General features: G+C 38.2%; 1 protein-coding gene across 4 annotated transcripts in view; it reads left to right on the top strand.

Moving 5' to 3' along the window:
- LOC105479130 (solute carrier family 22 member 15) overlaps positions 1-20,807 on the top strand; it is a 95,555-nt gene extending 74,748 nt beyond the window's left edge. The window contains exons 9-13 of one of the 4 annotated variants that reach the window (XR_011607847.1): positions 9,431-9,551; positions 11,091-11,163; positions 13,498-13,686; positions 13,992-14,137; positions 15,321-15,510. Coding sequence is in view for 2 of the 4 variants with exons in the window: in XM_071069445.1 (XP_070925546.1) it covers positions 9,431-9,551; positions 11,091-11,163; positions 13,498-13,686; positions 13,992-14,081 (473 nt within the window). In the remaining 2 variants the exon portion in view is untranslated. Of the gene's footprint in view, positions 1-9,430; positions 9,552-11,090; positions 11,168-13,497; positions 13,687-13,991 lie in introns of all 4 variants that reach the window. The other 3 variants (XR_011607925.1, XM_071069445.1, XM_071070156.1) reach the window with 3 other exon arrangements.
- The last annotated feature ends 944 nt before the right edge of the window (positions 20,808-21,751 follow it).

Raw genomic sequence — 21,751 nt, 5'->3', positions numbered from 1 at the left:
TAGCCCTGGCCCCACCTGACAGCCTTCCCTCCCCACCCTGGTAGCTGAAGACAAAAGGCAAATAATCTTGGGAGTTCTAGGGCCCCACCCACCACTGGTTCCTCTCCATACTACCATAGCTGATGCTTTCTGGAAAAGTGCCACCTCCCAGCAGGAAGCCAACTAGCACAAAAATAGAGCATTAAGCCACAAAAACTGACTGGGTACGGTGGCTCACGCCTGTAATCCTGGCATTATGGGAGGCCAAGGTGGGCAGATCACGAGGTCAGGAGTTCGAGACCAGCCTGGCCAAGATGGTGAAACACCGTCTATACTAAAAATATAAAAATCAGCTGAGTATGGTGGCATGTGGCTGTACCTCCCAGCTACTCGGGAGGCTGAGGCAGAAGAATCGCTTGAACCCGGGAGGCGGAGATTGCCGTGAGCCAAGATTGTGCCACTGCACTCCAGCCTCCAGCCTGGGTGACAGAGCAAGACTCCATCTCAAAAAACAAACAAACAAAAACCCCACAAAAGCTAAGAATCTTCATAGAGTCCATTGCACCCTCCTGGCACCTGCACTGGAACAGACACTGTTATCCACGGCTGAGAGATCCGTAGACAGTTCATATCACAGGACTCTGTGCAGACAACCCCCAGTACCAGCCCAGAGCCAGGTAGACTTGCTGGGTGGCTACACCCAAAAGAGAGACAGCAATCACTGCAGTTTGGTTCACATGAAGCCACATCCATAGGAAAAGGGGGAGAGTACTACATCAAGGGAATACCCCATGAGACAAAAGAATCTAAACAGCAGCCTTCAGCCTAGATCTTCCCTCTGACAGAGAAAAGGTTATTTATTAAACTGAGGCACCAGAGAAAGGCAAAGTCCAATGCGAGGAACTCCAAAAAATGATACAGGAAATGAAGGGAGAAATATTCAAGGAAATAGACAGCTTAAATAAAAAACAATGCAAACCTCAGGAAACATTGGACATACTTATAGAAATGCAAAAGGCTCTGGAAAGTCTCAGCTATAGAATTGAACAAGTAGAAGAAAGAAATTCAAAGCTCTAAGACAAGGTTTTTGAATTAACCCAATGCAACAAAGACAAAGAAAAAAGAATGAGAAAATATGAACAAAGCCTCCAAGAAGTCTGGGATTATGTTAAATGACCAAACCAAAGAATAATTGGTATTCCTGAGTAAGAAGAGAAATGTAAAAGTTTGGAAAACATATATGGGGGATTAATCGAGGAAAACTTCCCTGGCCTTGCTAGAGACCTAGATGTTCCAAATACAAGAAGCACAAAGAACACCTGGGAAATTCATCGCAAAAAGGTCATCGCTTAGGCCCATTGTCATCAGGTTATGTAAAGTTAAGACGAAGGAAACAATCTTAAGAAACTGTGAGACAGAAGCAGCAGGTAACCCATGAAGGAAAACTTCTCAGATTAACAGCAGATTTCTTAGCAGAACCCTACAAGCCAGAAGGGATTGGGGCCCTATCTTCAGCCTCCTCAAACAGAACAATTATCAACCAGGAATTTTGTATCCAGTGAAATTAAGCATCATTTTTGAAGGAAATATAGTATTTTTCAGACAAACAAATGCTGAGAGAATTCACCACTAACAAGCCACCACTACAAGAACTGCTAAAAGGAACTCTAAATCTTGAAACAAACCCTGGAAACACATCAAAACAGAAACTCTTTAAAGCATAAATCACAGGACCTATAAAACAAAATACAAGTTAAAAAGCGAAAACAACAAAAAACCCAAGGTACACAGGCAAAACATAGCACAATGAATGCAAGGGTACTTCAGGTCTCAATACTAACATTGAATATAAATGGCCTAACTGCCCCACTTAAAACTTACAGAACTGCAAAATGGATAAGAACTCACGAAGCAACTATCTGCTGCCTTAGGAGACTCACCTAACACATTAAGGACTCACATAAACTTAAGGTAAAGGGGTGGAAAAGGCATTTCATACAAATGGACACAAAAAGTGAGCAGGGGTAGCTATTCTTATATCAGATAAAACAAAGCAACAGCGGTTAAAAGAGACAAAGAGGGACATTATGTAACTGTGAAAGACCTTGTCCAACAGGAAAATATCACAATCCTAAACATATATGCACCTAACACTAGAGCTCTCAAATTTATAAAACAAATAATAATATACCTAGAATAATAATATACCTAGGAAATGAGATAGACAGCAACATATTAATAATGGGGGACTTCATTACTCCACTGATAGCACTAGACAGGTCATCAAGACAAAGTCAACAAAGAAACAATGGATTTAAACTATACCTTGGAACAAATGGACTTAACAGATATATACAGAGTATTTCATGTGACAGCCACAGAATACACATTCTATTCAACAGCACATGGAACTTTCTCCAAGATAGACCATATGATAAGCCCTAAAACGAGCCTCAATAAATTTAAGAAATTTGAAATTGTATCAAGCACTCTCTTAGACCACAGTGGAATAAAACTGGAAATCAACTCCAAAAGGAACCTTCAAAACCACGCAAATACATGGAAATTAAATAACCGGCTCCTGAATGAGCAATGGGTCAAAACCAAAATCAAGATGGAAATTAAAAAATTCTTCAAACTGAATGACAGTAATGACACAACCTATCAAAACCTCTGGGATATAGCAAAGGCAGTGCTAAGAGGAAAGTTCATACCCCTAAACGCCTACATCAAAAAGACCCAAAGAGTACAAAGTGACATTCTAAGGTCATACCTCAAGGAACTAGAGAAACAAGAACAAACCAAATCCAAACCCAGCAGGAGAAAGGAAATAACCAAGATCAGAGCAGAACTAAATGAAATAGAACAAACAAATACAAAAGATAAATGAAACGAAAAGGTGGTTCTTTGAAAAGATAAATATAATTGATAGATCATTAGCAAGATTAACTAAGAAAAGAAGAGAGAAAATCCAAATAACCTCATTAAGAAATGATACAGGAGATATTACAACTGACACCACTGAAATACAAAAGATCATTCAAGGCTACTGTGAACACCTTCACACACATAAACTAGAAAACCTAGGAAGAGATGGATAAGTTCATGGAAAAATACAACCCTCCTAGCTTAAATCAGGAATAATTAGATACCCTGAACAGACCAATAACAAGCAGCGAGATTGAAAAGGTAATTTAAAAATTACCAACAAAAAAATGTCCAGGACCAGACGAATTTACAGCAGAACTCTACCAGACATTTAACGAATTGGTACCAATCCTTTTGACACTATTCCACAAGATAGAGAAAGAAGGAACCTTCCCTAATTCATTCTTTGAAGCCAGCATCACCCTAATACCAAAACCAGGAAAGGACATAACCAAAAAAGAAAACTACACACTGATATCCTTGATGAACATAGTTGCTAAAATCCTTAACAGAATACCAGCTAACCGAATCCAACAACATATCAAAAAGATAACCCACTACGATCAAGTGGGTTTCATACCAGGTAAGCAAGGATGGTTTAACATATGCACGTCAATGTGATACACCATATAGTTAAAAACAAAAATCACATGATCATCTCAATAGATACAGAAAAAGCATTAGACAAAACCCAGCATCTTTTTATGGTTATAACTCGGCATACGAGGGACATACCTCAATGTAATAAAAGCCATCTATAACAAACCCACAAACAACATAATACTGAAAAGTTGAAAACATTCCCTCTGAGAACTGGAACAAGATAAGAATGCCCACTCTCCCCACTTCTCTTCAACATAGTACTGGAAGTCCTAGCCAGAGCAATCAGACAAGAGAAAGAAATAAAGGGCAACCAAATCAGTAAAGAGGAAGTCAAACTGTCACTGTTTGCTGATGATATAATTGTTTACCTCAGAAACCCTAAAGACTCCTCCAGAAAGCTCCTGGAACTGATAAAAGAATTCAGCATAGTTTCTGGATACAAGATTAATGTACACAAATCAGTAGCTCTTCTATACACCAATGGCAACCAAGCAGCGAATCAAATCAAGAACTCAACCCCTTTATAGTAGCTGCCAAAAAATGAAATACTTAGAAATATACCTAACCAAAGAGTCGAAAGACCTCTACAAGGAAAACTACAAAACTCTGCTGAAAGAAATCATAGATCTCACAAGTAAATGGAAAAACATTCCATGCTCGTGGATGGGTAGAATCAATGTTGTGAAAATTGCCAAAAGCAATCTACAAGTTCAGTGCAATCCTTATTAAAATACCACCATCATTCTTCACAGAAGTAGAAAAAAACAATTCTAAAATTCATATGGAACCAAAAAAGAACCCACATAGGCAAAGCAAGACTAAGCAAAACAAAACGAATCTGGAGTCATCACACTACCTGATTTCAAACTATACTATAGGGCCATAGTCACCATAACAGCATGGTACTGGTATAAAAATAGGCACATAGACCAATGGAATGGAATAGAGAACCCAGAAATAAAGCCAAATACTTACAGCCAACTGATCTTCAAGAAAGCAAAAAAAAAAAAAACAAAAAACAAAAACAAAAACATAGTGGGGAAAGGACAACCTTTTCAACAAATGGTGTTGGGATAATTGGCTAGCCACATGTAGAAGAATGAAATTGGATCCTCATTCCTCACCTTATACAGAAATCAACTCAAGATGGATTAAGGACTTAAATCTAAGATCTGAAACTATAAAAATACTAGAAGATAACCCTGGAAAAACCCTTCTAGATATTGGCTTAAGCAAGGATTTCATGACCAAGAACTCAAAAACAAATGCAATTAAAACAAAGATAAATAGTTGGGACTTAATTAAAATAAAGAGCTTTTGCATAGCAAAAGGAACAGTCAGCAGAGTAAACAGACAGCACACAGAGTGGGAGAAAATCTTCACAATCTATACATCTGACAAAGGACTAATATTCAGAATCTACAACAAACTCAAACAAATCAGTAAGAAAAAACAAACAATCCCATCAAAAAGTGGGCCAAGAAGAAGAATAGACAATTCTCAAAAGAAGATATACAAATGGCCAAAAAACATATGAAAAAATGCTCAACATCACTAATGATCAGGGAAATGCAAATCAAGGCCACAATGCAATACCATCTTACTCCTGCAAGACTGGCCATAATCAAAAAATCAAAAAGCAGTAGATGTTGGCATGGATGTGGGTGATCAGGGAACACTTCTACACTGCTGGTGGAAATGTAAACTAGTACAGCCACTATGGAAAACAGTGTGAAGATTCCTTAAAGAACTAAAAGTAGAACTACCATTTGATCCAGCAGTCCTACTACTGAATATCTACCCAGAGGAAAAGAAGTCATTATTCAAAAAATATACTTGCACATGCATGTTTATAGCAGCACAATTCCCAATTGCAAAATCATGGAACCAACCCAAATGCTTATTAGTCAATGAGTAGATAAAGAAACTGTGGTATATATTCAATGGAATACTACTCAGCCATAAAAAGGAATGAATTAATGGCATTTGCAGCAACCTGGATGAGACTAAAGACTATTATTCTAAGTGAATTAACTCAGGAATGGAAAACCAAACATTATATGTTCTCACTGATATGTGGGAGCTAAGCTGTGAGGACACATAGGCATAAGAATGATACAATGGACTTTGGGGACTTGGAAGGAAGTGTGGGAAGGGGCAAGGGATAAAAGACTACAAAAAGGATAAAAGACTACAAAAACTGTATATTGCTCAGGTGATGGGTGCAACAGAATCTCATAAATCACCATTAAAGAACTTACACATGTAACCAAATACCACCTGTACCTCAATAACTTATGGAAACTAAAACAAAAATAAAAATGAAACCACAGTGAGATACCACAGCACACTGATTAAAATGACAAAAATTACAGAGATCACAAGTGTTGGTGATAAAGAGGAACTGTAACTCATATACACTACTAGTAAAAATACAAAATGGTAAAGACACTCTGGAAAATATTTAGCAGCTTATTTTAAAGTGCTTACTATATGACCCAGTTTTATTCATGAGAAATGGAAACCTAGATCCACACAAAGACTTTGATGCAAATGTTCATAGTGAATTTGTTAATAATAGCCCCAAACCGGAAGGAACTCAAATGCCCTTCAGCTGATGAATGGATAAACAAATTGTGGTATATCAATACAGTGGAATATTAGTCAACAAAAAAAAGGAATGAACTAAGTGAAAGAAACCACACACAAAAGTCTACAAACAGTATTATATTATTGTGAAATTCTAGAAAAGGTGAAACTATGGTGACAGAAGTTTGTGTGTATATGCTTTTTATAAAAAGTCAAAGGGAAGCAAAATGAATTGTAATTCTTACCCCATTTATGTATCATAGTAGAGGACCTGTACCTGTCTTAAAGATTTTTAACATGTGAACGATCAAAATGAACAATTTGCTTGCAATCACACAGTGAATGAAGTGCATGACAAAGTTGAATTTTTGCTATTTTGGGTCGGTGAAGTGTGACTGTGTCATACTAAGACATTTTTTTCTGGTGATCCCAAATGGTCTCTGAAAAACCTTCCAGAAAAATAGTTCTGAAAATTGTGTCCTTAGTAGTTTCTTCATTGGAATAAATTTATAGCCTCCTTGAGTTCAGAATTTGAAGAATACAAGTGTTTTGAGATTTCCTTTTTTAAAAAGATAGTTTAGTTTTGCTTATGTCTTTTAAATCGCTCTTTTTTTAGACCATCACTTTGGACATTCGTTGGTAACAGCCAATAATATCTGATTTTCAGATAAAGAATCCAGGGAGCCAGTCTAATGGCTGCAAAGCCTTCCTGAGCATTTGCCAGGACCAGCAGCTCAGTAGCTGCACAGGCAGAAGTCCCAAAAAGAATAAGAAATAATTTTCTCATAATCAAACGTGTCTGAAATGGACATGGGCTATCTTGAGGAAAAAGTGAATTTCCCTGGTTTAAGTGGCACCTGCAGACCCCGTTGGCAGGCACATATGAGAGAAGTTTTAAGCATCAGATGGGGCATTGGACTAATGCACGCATTCTGTGGACATGTACCTGGAGCCAGGCTTCCCAAATGGACTACAGCTAGAGCTATCCTGACCCTGTCATGGAAAACTTCATCTAGCTTTGGATCTTGTGGATATTAAGAAGATAGACTTTCTATGACACACCCTTGGAATCCAGATTTCAAGGATGGCAGTTCTTTAGCCTGTTGTTAAAGATGTGTAGTGCCTCCATACAGTTCTGAAAGATGCCATTCTGTATGGGTTGAAAACAGTCCCAGAGATCATTTACAATCAAGCAAATGTGCATACTTCTGTTTGGTTCAATGCTATCCAATAGGTTTTCCCAACTCATTCTGTTTTCTGGAAAATAATTGATGAATTTAATTTGCCCTTATTATTGGTTTAAGTGAAAATGTTGTTAGATCTCAAAAGTTGAGAAACGTATATCAGGGTAAATGCTGAAAGACATGATTCTTTATCAGAAGCACCTTGTGGCTTAAAAATACATATCCAGGACTTAGAAGAGCTAACATCTTCTTCCAAACAACCTAGTAGAAGAGTTCGAGAAAGCTGCCCCAGAAGGTGGAGTTTGGCAGAGTCTGAACTACTCTGTTGAGGGCATACTCTTTAAAGAAGATGATTTTATAGTTAAGCAGGGAAGGTGAAACTTATTTTTTGGACTGGGGCATATCTATGCCTCCCTCCTTTCAAGTTGAGAGACCATGAACACAGGTTCTATTCACTAAATTAATCCCTCTTGTAGTCCTTCCATGTATTAATTCAGCAGATATTTAGTGAGCACCAGTGTACATAGTGCTATGGGAGGTGCAGTTAGGAACACAAATATAAGGAAGATACCAACCTGGGTCTGAAAGAACTCAAAATCCCAATATGGACAGGCAAGATGGAAAAGTAAGCAGCCACAAGGCAGTGTCTGAGGCACACCAGTTGAATGAATTGGAAAGTAGGGGCAGTGGAGGTCAAATGAAAGAAAGCATATTTCATTTCAGCTGTTTAGGGGTAGAGTGGTTTCTGTGAGCCATACATTCCTAAGGAAGGAGCGAGAGTGTTCTCTCTGGCAGAAATGTCAAGGAGAATGAGACACAATTACATTTGGTGATGAGGACATTGCTGCTGACCTTCAAGAGTAGGAATTTCAGGAGAGGATGGTATTAGAAGCCACATTGTAAGTTGCCAGGGCAGGTGCATTGGAGGAAGTGGAGTGGTGGTCACTCACTGGGACGTTTGATAGGGAACGATAGGAAGTACAACAGAGTCAATGAGAACTTTTTTGCCTCATAAGGAGTAAATTGTTATTTTGAAGGTAGAGGCAAATGATTATTGAAGGGGAGAGGTTAAACTTTTATTAAAAAAAATCATTAAACTGTAGAATCCCAGAAAGTATAATGTTAATAAAGGAAAAAAAATAAGATAATTGTTAGCATTTTTGGTAAAGAAATGAACTGACATAAAATACATTTTTTGCATTTTAAATAAAAGCATTACATTAAGAAACTAAAATATTACTATTGATTAGTAATTCAAGTGAGAAGTTGAGTAAAAGTAATTTCATATTTAGATTCTTGTTATTTACAGAACATTGGTCGGGCGTAGTGGCTCACACCTGTAATCCTAGCACTTTAGAAGACCGAGGCAGGTGGATCACCTGAGGTCAGGAGGTCAAGACCAGCCTGGCCAACATGGTGAAACACTGTCTCTACTAAAAATACAAAAATTAGCTGTGTGTAGTGGCAGTTGCCTGTAATTCCAGCTACTCAGGAGGCTGAGGCAGGAGAATCGCTTGAGCCTAGGAGGTGGAGGTTGCAGTGAGCAGAGATGGCGCCATGGCACTCCAGCCTGGGAGACAAGAGCAAGACTCTGTCTCAAAAAAAAGAAAGAACATTAATGTCTTTGATCTTCTGATAGTAATTGAAAGGCATTGTTCCTTACCTTCTCAGTGAAACACTAGGGGATACAAACTGCATGTAAGAGCTTTTCTGTAGCTTACCTCTGTCTCATGTATTTATCAGGGCTTGTTGTGCAGACCACTGTTCTACATCATTGATTATGTGAGTAAGAGGGAAGAAAGGAGAGTCAAGTTATACCCTTGGAAGATGAAACTTATAATTTCCATGAAGCTTACTTTATGACAGTACAGAAGTTTTCAGAGTACTCTGTCATTCAGGAGTGAGTGAAAGTTTATCACACTTAATGACACCAGTATGTAAGTTTTCAAGGGTAGAGCCAAAACACTGAAAAAATAGTTGTGTGTGTTTGTGTGATTACTAAACCTTCTGAATGTGTATGTGGTTACACTACCTCTTTGCTCTTTGAGATCAACATGAATGCCGCCCGCTCCATCAAAAGGAAATGTGCCATTTAGAGGAATTATTTTAACTGTGGGTCTCACAGGCATTTCTCTTGTCCTCCTCAGACACAGGTGTGTTTGCAGTGGTGAACAGCCATTCCTTGTCCTTGCTGGGGAAGCTGACCATCAGTGCTGCCTTTAACATTGTTTATATCTACACCTCTGAACTTTACCCTACAGTCATCAGGTATGTGTCTCACATAGCCTCATTCTTCACACATTCTACATTTTGTCATCCATTCTTGCACCAACAGAGGTGTGGTACTTATTTCATCTGCTTCTGGAGTTAGTGTGGGGCAGCAGTAATTCAGCAAGCAGTTTAGGCTAAGAGCCTACTTTTGCAGACTGCTCTCTGCCTGCTCTGCTAGGAAAATGTCACTTTATGGTAGACTGAATTCCTTCGTGTAAGTTGTAAGAGAAGTACTCTATGCTAGGCATATTCTATCACCCAAACAGTGCGCAGATGCTGTTATTCTTTTGGTGAATTTTATTTATTCAGTCACTCATCCTGCATCACACATCACAGACAAGGGGACAAGCTCCCTATTCTCACAGAGCCTCCATTTTAACACAAAATAGACACATTTTAAAATGATAATTTCATACAGTAACAAGTGAATATCAGAGTTAAACAGCAATTGTTAAAGCTGGGTTCTTAATGAATAGGATGCGTTTATATTGAAAAGGATAAATATCCAGCCTAAATTTTCCTTTATAAAATAAGTCTGAAAGCAAGAAACACACCCAAATTTGAAGGATGGGGGTGCAGCTGAGGCTTTGCAGAACTGCTTCTGTGGTCTGGGCAGGTATTCTCTCAGCTGGCTCTTTCTCAGTCTTTTAGAGGATCTTTCCAAACAATCCTTCTCCTTCCCTTATCCGTGCAAGAAGCCTCATGGTTGTTTCTGCCTGTTAATTTAAAATTATTTTTCCCAGTAAGAGATCAGAGTGTCTGCATTGGCTAGTAATTTCCTAGTTGGTCCTGTAACCTACTTTACGTGGCTACTGGCTATAAAACTAGCATGATGATTTTGTCCAAACTGGGACAATTTTGAGAGCAAATGTGAGTATGAACTTTTCAGCTGGGATTACAGAGTGCTGTATCCCTCTACCCAAAACCATTAATTATCATTCTCTCTCCTTCCGTCTCTCCTTCCTACCTTTTTTATGCCTGCACTCACTATAAAGGTGTTCTTGGTTTCCTGACAGTACACACTTAGTCAATTTCTGTTTATATGCTTGACCCGTTAATTGTTAATTAGTTGAGTTTAAATAAATGAGCAGCCTTTTCAGATCATAAAACCCTGGCTCTTTGTAAGAGACCTAAGGCGTAAAAACCCATGAGAACTTTTAATTTAAAAATATTCAAATGCTCTTTTCTATATCATCCTTTGTGGATCCACTGTCCCATATGGTAGTTACTAGCTTTGTGTAACTGTTTAAGTGTAAATTAATTAAAATTAAATAAACATTCAGTTCTTCATCCTTCCTGGCCGCATTTCAAGCACACAGTAGTGCATGTGTCTAGTGGCTTCCACATTGAACCGGGTAATTACAGAACATTCGTAACATCTCAGGAATGTCTAGTAGGCAGCTCTAGAACCCACTGTTCTCTATGATCCTGTGCTTCCACTTCAGGACATGTTATTCCATGCCCACTGCTGCCCCCCAAGGGTCTCTTAATTCCCCCGCTAGAACTTACTGATGTATTTTTCCTTATGCTTTTCAGGAATGTTGGGCTTGGAACTTGTTCCATGTTCTCCCGAGTTGGTGGGATTATTGCTCCCTTCATCCCCTCACTGGTTGGTTTGTACCTTCTAGTTTTGTTTTTCTTGATTCTCTGCTTTGGAAATGCTTATGCTTTTGAGTAGAAAGAGGTGATGAACAGATGTCATTTAAGATCTGCTGACACAAATGTGAACCTTGTCCCTTTTAGATAGTACTCCGTCAGGGCAGACGGACTCTTATCAAGGATTCATTTGCCTCCAGTGGGTCTGATTTTTTGTTCATCTGAATTCGTTGGAGGGCCTGCTATTGCCAGTGTACCCCATTCCTGTCCCCATGAAAAAGTTAGTCAACTAATAAGTATGTATGACACTTCTGCTGTGTGCTGGGCTCTATGCTGAGCACTTTCTACATATCATCACATGCAGTCCTCATAGTAACCATAAAAGGTAGGCATTGTTGTTACCCTTGTATTAAATATGAGAAATGCTACAGAAAGAGGTTAAATACCTTCCCCCAAGAACACACCTCTTGGAAAATATTAGAGGAGAAATATGTCTCGCACTGTGTCTGTTAATATGTTTTTTGAAACTTTCCAACTGTTATAGTCAAAGAAAGGGAATCAGATTAAATGACAGCCCTAAAATCCTTCATCTTAAAATGCTCAGATTCTGTGAAAGAACCCAGAGGACCCTTATGCAAGTCTCTCCTTGGTTTGATTTGTGACTTTCCCCAGCTGAGACATTTTGAAAGCAACTAGATTTGATGTGGGACTTGTTGACCTGTTCTGTAGACAACTGTTCATTACTTAGGCAGGTCTCTGAAATGCCATTGTAACCTTTTCATTTTCTGAGGTGCAGTACATTTCCCTTCTCTGAGTATCTCCATGTCTCATGGTTAATTTTAGGTCACAAGACCCTTCTTGAAGGAGTCATGTTAGGTCTGTGTTTTATTCTGCAAAATATAGGTACTGTTAAAGATATCTGACTTTGGATAGCTATCCTAGAACATTATAATACCCAGCACTGTGTCTCTGTTGCTTCCTATAAGGTTAGAAGAAGGGAAAGTGTGTGTTCCCCTTGTTTCAAAAACAGGCCCACAGTGCTGGACATATGTTTGCATGTAGATGGCTAGAGATGAAAGATTCTCCTCCTCCCTCTTCCTCCTCATCCCCGTCTTCTGCTTGGTTCTCTCCATCTCTCCCTTCTCCTCCGCCTTCTCCCTTTTCTACCTCCTCCATTATCTCTTCACTTTATTTATTTATTTATTTATTTATTTTTATTTTTTTTTTTTTTGAGACGGAGTCTCGCTCTGTCGCCCAGGCTGGAGTGCAGTGGCCGGATCTCAGCTCACTGCAAGCTCCGCCTCCCGGGTTCATGCCATTCTCCTGCCTCAGCCTCCCGAGTAGCTGGGACAACAGGCGCCCGCCACCGCGCCCGTCTAGTTTTTTGTATTTTTTAGTAGAGACGGGGTTTCACCGTGTTAGCCAGGATGGTCTCGATCTCCTGACCTCGTGATCCGCCCGTCTCGGCCTCCCAAAGTGCTGGGATTACAGGCTTGAGCCACCGCGCCCGGCCCTCTTCACTTTAAAAAATCAGGAAAAAATTGCCTGAGGGGAAATCCTAATTAGTAGTGAACCTACCCACAGAATTTGGAAGCCTAAACCAGAAGATCATAAAGCTTAGCTGGAATTCTAGAATGTTGATCAGCTCCGAAAAGCCCCAGAGAAGCACCCTGGAAGCAATTGTTTTTCATGTTTTCTTTGAACCTGTTTGTGATGAAATGCTTCTGTTTTCCTGAGAATATGTTTTGGATCTCTGAAACAATTGCTTGTTTCACCAGCCCTCTACCATGCTCAATTTGGAAGCTTATAAGCCATATGTATATGGTAGGGTTGGGTTTTTAAAAGAGTTTTTACACCTTTAATCCCTGGAACTCTCAGTTATGGTGTTAAGGTATATGGGATGGTTTGGCCAATTCCAGGATTGAGAACTTTAAAGTTCATCATCAGCAAGTATTTTGGGGTGCCTCTGTGCAAAGTGGGCTCACCTGGAATGGAAGCTGAACTACGAGATGTCCTGTCAACTCTGGCCATATAGGCCTGCCTGCTCAGAGGCAGCCTGGCCTCTTCTCCTGCAGTACCCACCCCAGGCATGAAATTACTGCTTCTGATCCGCAAACCAGTGCTGTTCTTTTATTTACTCACTCCCATATCTATATGCCTGAGGAATCATTCTCTGATTTCCCAGGATAATTCTTCATGTGGAAAGAAGTGGTTTATAGTGTAGTCTACTGGGAGGTCATGAACTGGGTGGTAAACATGACAGTTTTTCAGTCATGAGACTGCTTGCGTTACTTGCAAAGGAAACTAATGCTCTGGTTTGTTTTCATTCCACTACCCACCTCTGCAGAAATATGTGCAATGGTCTTTACCATTCATTGTCTTCGGAGCCACTGGCCTGATCTCCGGCCTCCTGAGTTTGTTATTGCCAGAAACCGTTAACAGTCCGCTGCTCGAAACATTCTCCGACCTTCAGGTGTATTCGTATCGCAGGCTGGGAGAAGAAGCATTATCTTTACAGGCCTTGGAACCCCCACAGGTGTGATATTTTTCTTAATTATTATACCACTCGGATGGTGGCAGTTATTGAAAAAAGGAAGGTTTGCGTTAAATAGAACTGAGCAAAACTGCTGGAAAACAAAGGTGGGATCTAACAGCAGCTGATTTTCAGAGAAATAAAGATGATCGATGATTCATGAGCTTTCCTAGAATATTTTAGGGGCTATTTATTGGGGAAATAGATGTCATATAAATACATTTGTCAGTTGAATAGCTAGATGGTAGTTTCCGTTTCAGAAATGTCATGACATCATTTCCCTGCCCTTTTCTTCTCTCCTGTTTCAGTGTGTGGACAAGGAGAGTTCTTTAGGGAGCGAGAGTGAGGAAGAGGAAGAATTTTACGATGCAGATGAAGAGACTCAGATGATCAAGTGAAGAGCCCCAGATTCCCCCTAAGAAGCAAAGGATCATCTTTTATGCCTCTGGCTAAGGCAGGTTCTTCCATGAATATTAAGAGAGTTGTAAAAAGAGAGGCTTGGCTTGAACGTACATAGATGGTACCCGGCGTGGACTGATGTTTTTAGGCACAGAAGTTGGAGAAGAGATTTCATGAGAGACAACATCACTGCATTGAGAGAATAGTTGTTAATTTGTTTAGAATTTAAGTTCTGCTCAGAATCATAACATCTGGCAGAACAGCCCAAACCCACATGCCAGAGTGGTAGGCTCATTTGTTTCTAGAGGTTTCATAATGTCGCTTTTCCTTCATCATGATCTAAATAAAGGCAGATATGTAAAACTTCTCACTATTTTGGTGGGGTAAGATAAGCTATCCTTAAGATTTAATCTTTACACCACATTGGACATTTGCCCCTATCAGTTGCTACTCAGGAATCTTCTGGTACAGGTTAACATCAGCATTTTAATTTTGTGTCCAGGAAAAAGCACCCAGAGGTCATCTATGTGTCCCGAGACCCTCCAGCTTTTTCTCAGCTGATGAAATAAGAGTCCTCAGCTTGGTTCCCAGCCTGCTGGTTGACTTGGGCTCCTCATGCCTTGAGTCCCACAGATGATTCATTAGGAAAAGCCAGATGTACCAAAGCGGTTTACTCAGAGTCAGGAGTGTAGCTCTGGCTGCCTATCAGCTCCCTTGGATACTACAGTGTGTGATTTCTTCCTTTCCCACTAATATGCACATCCAGAAAAATTTCCATCTGAGATTCTAGTACTTCAAAATCATGCATAGTAAATGAGAAAGTCTTAAGTAGAGGGCAGTTAAACAGTGACATGTTGAGCACCTGGAGGGAAAAAAAAGGTGCAGTTTTTAATAATGGAGAAAATGAAATTATCTTTGATAAATTTTTATTTGTTTTGCTTTCAGTATTGTACCATGAGGGATTTGGACAATATTTAAGAACTTGTCCTAGATCAGCCCCGACCTGTTTAATCAGAATGGAAGGTTCAGTAATTTCACAGGAAATGATGGTTTTTCATTAAGTGCTACCAACTTTCAAGTGAATGTTACATTTGATTTCCTAAAATCATGTCTTGAAAACATGTTTTCCCATGAAACGTGAATACTATCTCAAATAGGAATATAAACCTAGAGTCAACAAGCTTAGGTAGCACTGATTTAGGTCACTTTCCCAATGAGGAAAATTTCTGTGTTTTCAGAATTTCCATTTCTACTAACCTCTTGGAGAAAAAGAAATTGAATTAGAGGTAAATAGAAGACGTCACTGTGGCTGCTTCTGGAAGTGCTGGAAGCATCACCCCAATTGACTCCAAATACTGTCATGTTTTCTTGCACATTGACTTCTGGTTTCCACTGTATCAGTATGTACCTTTGTAATTGTTATTTTTATGTCTTTTATGCCCTTGATTATTAATTGGGCTCTTCATAAACAGAGGCCATCTCTACTACTGTTTATTTTTCTCTGCTGTGCCCAGAACATTGGCCTAGACACAGTAAGACCTAGTGAATATTACTGTTTCTAGCCATCAAGGAGATTGCGGAACTCCTCCCAGTATAACTTTTGCAAACTCCAGGCAAATCTGACCCAAACTCCCAAATTGTCAAATCCTGCTTCACTTTCTCTGGAAAATAGACACCTTCTCAACATCAGAATAGGAAGAGAGGAAGAACTTACAAGGACATTTAAACGTTCTTCTTAAATGGTGGTTGGGCATTTAAAAAACTGAACTAACATATACATAATTTTTGATTAGTTGGCGCTTTCTTTGTATTATAAGAGTAATATATCTCATTACAGAAAATTTGGAAACTAGAAATTAAAAAATGTATCACCCATACGTCCAGCATTGAGAGAAAACCAGTGTTACGGCTTTGTTCCATCTGAAGATCAATTGGAAGTGCATCTCTCTATTGGCACTGGGTTCGATTGCCTCTGGCTAATAGAGTTCAATTAGTTCTATCCCTGGGTTTCCTTTCTTAGCTGTGGGGTGAAAGGTAGGAGGGAGAGATCTACAATTTGAATACGTGTTACTTAATAAGGCTCAGCTGGCCATCAGTTCCTTATGTCAGATGTGTCATTAAATTTTTTTTCTAGATGGTCCTTGAGCAAAACTTAGTAATTACTTTTTTTTATTTCCACTGCCTTTATAAAATCAAAATTTCCTCCTTTTGATAATAACTGTTGAATACTATTGATGTAGAGAATGTGTACATGTGTATATTTGCATTGATTAAATTATTGGAAAACTTTTCATTGATAGGTAATGTATTTTAATTGTGCAGATGGTTTGTAAAAAGTATCCTTTTTTAATTCTATTCAAAATTAAATTTTTTTTCTCCTAAAATAAAGCAAGAAAAGTAAATGTAAGATATATAAGAAACCCGAGTTTCCAGGGTGAAAGTTCTCATTAGCAGCTTGTTCAAAACATTTACATCACACAGATATTTTGAAAGGAACCATGTTGAAATTTTCTGAGTTTATGAGTTATAACCACAGCCCAGTAAAACCAATACTTGTTATTTGGCTACTTCCAAGCAATGCAGATATTCTTTAGTATTTAAAAATGAGCAAATAAACAAAATGAGGCAAATAAATGAAGAAAATGAGTTTCTGAGGCACTGCTTAAGTGACCATAAATCAGACACATATTTTTATGGTGGGCAAATTGATGAAGATACTTTTAGTAGGCGATTTATATTCATAACAAATACATATTGAAATAATGTCACTACTGTATCAGAATTAAGAAACAGCCTCGCATTAGGACTTCTCCATACAAATTCTTTATCATTGGTTCTTAAATTGGAAAAGTACCTATAAATGATTACATTTTTTAACTAAATAAAATGCAGATATTTTGGCTTCTTGTGAATTTAATAAAGAATCATAAAACATAGGCCTTTTTTTTGTTCTCCCAGAATGTCTCAAAATCTACAGTAGTAGCTTTGACAAGTTGGGCAAATGCAGAACCTGCTAATGAGTTAAGTAATATGTGGACAGGGGTTGTAGCAAAGTTGTAGACTGATGGACACAAAAGTTAACTATCCAAATACTTCTAGAATGAGGAAAATGCAAAGACAGTGCATTGTGGAAAATCCATCAATGTAGAATATCAAAGGAGAAAGAGCTTATGATTGCCTCAATAGAAAAATAAACATTATTTGACAACATTCAACATACATTCAAAATAAAAGCTATTAGTAGAGTAGGAATAAAAGGATGCTTCCTTAATAAAATAAGAGATACTATAGTAGATATGGTAAATTGGCACACAGCATCTCTTCACCTTCCTGGTACCTTGGCCTTTAGCCTTTTTTTTTTTTTATCATAACCCACAGTAAGAAATGTGTTTTATATATTCATCCTGTCATACTTCCCCACTTATAAATATATATGTACATATAAAATATCTATGAATCATAAAAATGTATATATTTTATGCAATAATACTTAATCTTGCTAGGCACACTAATAACTTATGTTCTATTTCACTTTTTAAAATGCCATTTATGACTCAATAAATGGATATCATGACCCGCTAATAGGTTCCAACCCATAGTTTGAAATCCACTGTTCTACTCTATCTTCTTGTACTACAGAAGCTTTGAAGCTAAAATGTACATTTTCTGAATTTCTTGCAGATAAGTTTACCCCTTGCAGCCAGGTGAAGTTTGGTTTCCTTCAATCAGATACAAATGGAACTTGGAAGGTAGAAACAAGGTGGAGGCCATACTTTTGATGAGTCTGCTTTTTTCTTCACAGTGGTGGAGCCATTTGGTTTTTTTGAGGCAGTATCAGCCAGAGATGTTGTCAGTTGAGCAATAAGGTCTTAAGATGTTTTGATAAACCTGGAGTAATACTTCTAGTATTCAAATGGAAAAACAAAGATCCAAAAATATTCAAGACAACTCTGATAAAGAAGAGCACACAGAAGGTACTTGACTTTCTAGATATAAAAACTTACGAATCTGTATTGTTGGTCAGCAGTAGACAAATAGACCAATAGAACATAACAGAGATTTGTTAAAGATAGCATGACACATTAGAGGAAAAAGTGAACAATTATTGATACTAAGTCTTCTCACCATAACAAAAATAAATTCCAAATAGATTGAAGGCCTCAGTGAAAAACAGCAAAACTTTAAAACTATTTGAAAGTTATAGAATATTCTTATGACCTTGGAAAATGGATAGATGTATCAGACAAGAACTAAAAATCATAAATTATTTTTTAATCGATATATGTGACTTGATCTAAATTTAAAACTTGTTTCTATATGACTGAATATTCTACAGAGTTAATAGGAAAGCAGCCTGGGTGCAGTGGCGCACGCCTGTAATCCCAGCACTTTGGGAGGCCAAGGTGGGCGAATCACCTGAGGCCAGGAGTTCGAGACCAGCCTGGCTAACGTGGTGAAACCCCATCTCCACTAAAATACAAAAAAAAAGTTAGCCAGGCATGGTGGCATGTACCTATAATCCCAGCTACTCAAGAGGCTGAGGCCAGAGAATCGCTTCAACCCAGAACGGGGAGGTTGCAGTGAGCCAAGATCACGCCACTGCACTATAGCCTGGGCAACAAAGCAAGACTCCGACTTAAAAAAAAAAAAAGAAAGCAATAGATTAGGGCAACATTTATAAGCAATAAGGATTAATATCCAGACTATATGAAGAGTTACTGCAAATCAGAGATAAAAGCAATAAAGTTTACAAAAACTATGATTAGGCAATTTATAATTCATAGATGAAAAGATGCTCAACCTCACTACAGGATCAGGGAAGTGCAAACTGAAACTACATGAAGATATCTTTAAAAATCCATTAGATTGGGAAAATAAGAGTCAGAATATCAAATGTTGAAGCTATGAAGAAAAGGAATTTAGTGACATCCTGATAGAAGCATAAATTTATTCATCAACTAGGTTGTCAGCGAGTAGGGATGAAAATGTACATAGTCTAGGATTCAGAAATTCTGCTTCTATGTATATCTCATGGAAGAGTGTTTTCAGAAATTTTTACTATAACCCACTGTAAAAAGTTTTATACTGTGACACACAGTACACACACCTGCACACATACCCATATATGTGTGTGTGTGTATATATATATATACACACATAGATATATAATTGAAATGATGTTATAAAACAATACCTACTACCCTTAATATCTGCACTGCATTATATTTTGTTTTATTTCATTTCATAAAGAACACTAGTGAAGACACACTAAAATGATTTCACAGTTTTGAATGGATCAAAACATGCAGTTGGAAAAAGTGAAACATACTACCCTTAATATTTGCCTTGGTACTTGCCTGATATACATGTGTACAAGAGATTCATATAGAATGTTCATTGCAGCATTATTAGTTGTAATAAAACAATGGAGGTAAATACCTTCAGTAGGGAAATGTATATATATAATTTCATATGCATAGGACGAAGTAAAAACATAGTTCCATGATTGAGGTGATTGGATCTCAATAATGTTGAACAAAATGTTGGCAAATTTTTACTGGATCAAAGTCCTTTCATGTTTAAATTTTCCAGTGAATGATTGGAGTACTTGCTAATTAAAGGGATTTAAATGCTTTTCATGTCATACTTTAAAGTGAAGACTATTGATATTCTGTTACAAAAATATAGAAATCTCTTAATCCCACCCAGATGAAGAATTATCCCTTTTCCCCATGGAGAAAGTCTATAAACTTGCCCACCTGCAAGTCTCAATTTATCTTCAAAAAGAGCTTTGCATTTGTGGAAACATTTAGACAACTTTTCAGCCAAGACTCTTGAGCTATCTTATGAAGCTTAGTAAAGATTACATATTTATTAAAAAATGTGAAGGGCAGATGTAGCTAAATTAGTATTAAAAGAACTTCAGTCTAGACCCTGAAGAACAATTGATTTTGAATAGAATTGATTGATACAGTTGCTTTGCTTCAAAATATAACTTTAAGAAATGGAATGAAATGATGGTGTATGAATGTAAAAGCACACAGTCAACTTGGAGGACTTTAATTAATGAGTGATTTACCAGTATGTGTGCAGAGCTTCTAGAAACCATGGAAGATAAAGCATTATGCAAAAGGAAGCCATTAATAGAGTCTGTAAAGGTGAGCCTTGTGGAGCACAGCACCACAGGAGGAGTGGATCCAGAGGGGCAGCGGCAAACAAGATATTCGCTCACCACTGGGAGACCCATAAAAACTGGTGAATATCTGTCACATCCAATGATTACGGCTTTAGAAGCATTCAAGCTAAGCAGTTCTTGGTGGTGATAATACAACAGATTAATTTGCTTCCTGGAGTCACTTTTATTCTTATAGTTATATGTCACCACATCAATGTAAAAGAAGAAGGACTTGGCCAGGCACGGTGGCTCATGCCTATAATCCCAGCACTTTGGGAGGCTGAGGCGGTTGGATCACAAGGTCAGGAGATCGAGACCATCCTGGCTAACACGGTGAAACCCCGTCTCCATTAAAAATACAAAAAAAAAAAAAAATTAGCCAGGCATGGTGGCGGGCGCCTATAGTCCCAGCTACTCGGGAGGCTGAGGCAGGAGAATGACTTGAACCTGGGAGGCAGAGCTTGCAGTGAGCTGAGATCGCATCACTGCACTCCAGCCTGGGCGATAGAGCAAGACTCCGTCTCAAAAAAAAAAAAAAAAAAAAAAAGAAGGACTACAACATGCCTTACACTGTCTACAACTAGGATGTGATTTGCCAAACAACTCCCTTTGCCCTCTAATGCTTTCAGTGGGTACTGAATGACCTGAGGACTACATCAAATACTACATCTCACCACACTGGTGATTCTTTTTGAGGAAAACAAAGATCAACTATGATCAGCAGATGCCTTAAGGCCTCACACTTACACACACACCACCCCATTTCCTTGATAATATGAAATAGCAAAACAGTGACCTGAAATGAATTGTAATATCTATAATATGCCTGTCTCTGATGCAGCATGGTTAGACTGGAAAACTTAATTCTGAAGTTGACAGGGAAGAAAATTGGCAAAGGCAGCAATTTACTTCCAAATAATATTCTTTCCAAATTATTTGTTGTAATTAATTTTTTCTTGATAGTTTCCTCTGAGCGGATACTATAACCAAGGAAGAGCAAGAAAATGAAGAGTGTTTTGCTTTTACAGGAAGAATGGCAGCCAGAAAGACCAGTGGTTAGGAAATGCCAATCAAACCAACTTTTCTTTAAAAAATACTCCCAAAGGCCTTCTTAGTTTTCATAAGTAATGGGGTCTTGCATTGGTTTTCTATTGATGCTATAACAAATTACCACAAACTTAGTGGCTTTGGACAAGATGAATTTATTTTATGACAGCTCTGAAGTCAGACTACGAAATGAGTCCTAAGGGGCCTGAATGAAGATGTCAGCAGTGCTGGTTTCTGGATTCCTTTTCTGCAATGAAAGGTAACATCCACAGGTTCTGGGGATTTAAATATGGATAGCTTTGGGGGAGAACATTATTCAGCCTGTCACAGGTGTCTTAAAGTGTGTGTCAAAAGATCCTAGGTAGACAAGATCTGGTAGAGTCATCAGTGTATGTTATTAATTTAATGAATAATTCAGTCATCACCTGGAGAAGCCAGACAGAAATC

This window comes from Macaca nemestrina, chromosome 1, assembly GCF_043159975.1.
Source record: "Macaca nemestrina isolate mMacNem1 chromosome 1, mMacNem.hap1, whole genome shotgun sequence".
NCBI lineage: Eukaryota > Metazoa > Chordata > Mammalia > Primates > Cercopithecidae > Macaca > Macaca nemestrina.
The sequence above is the reverse complement of the archived record's forward strand: the minus strand, read 5'-3'. Positions and strand labels throughout refer to the sequence as shown.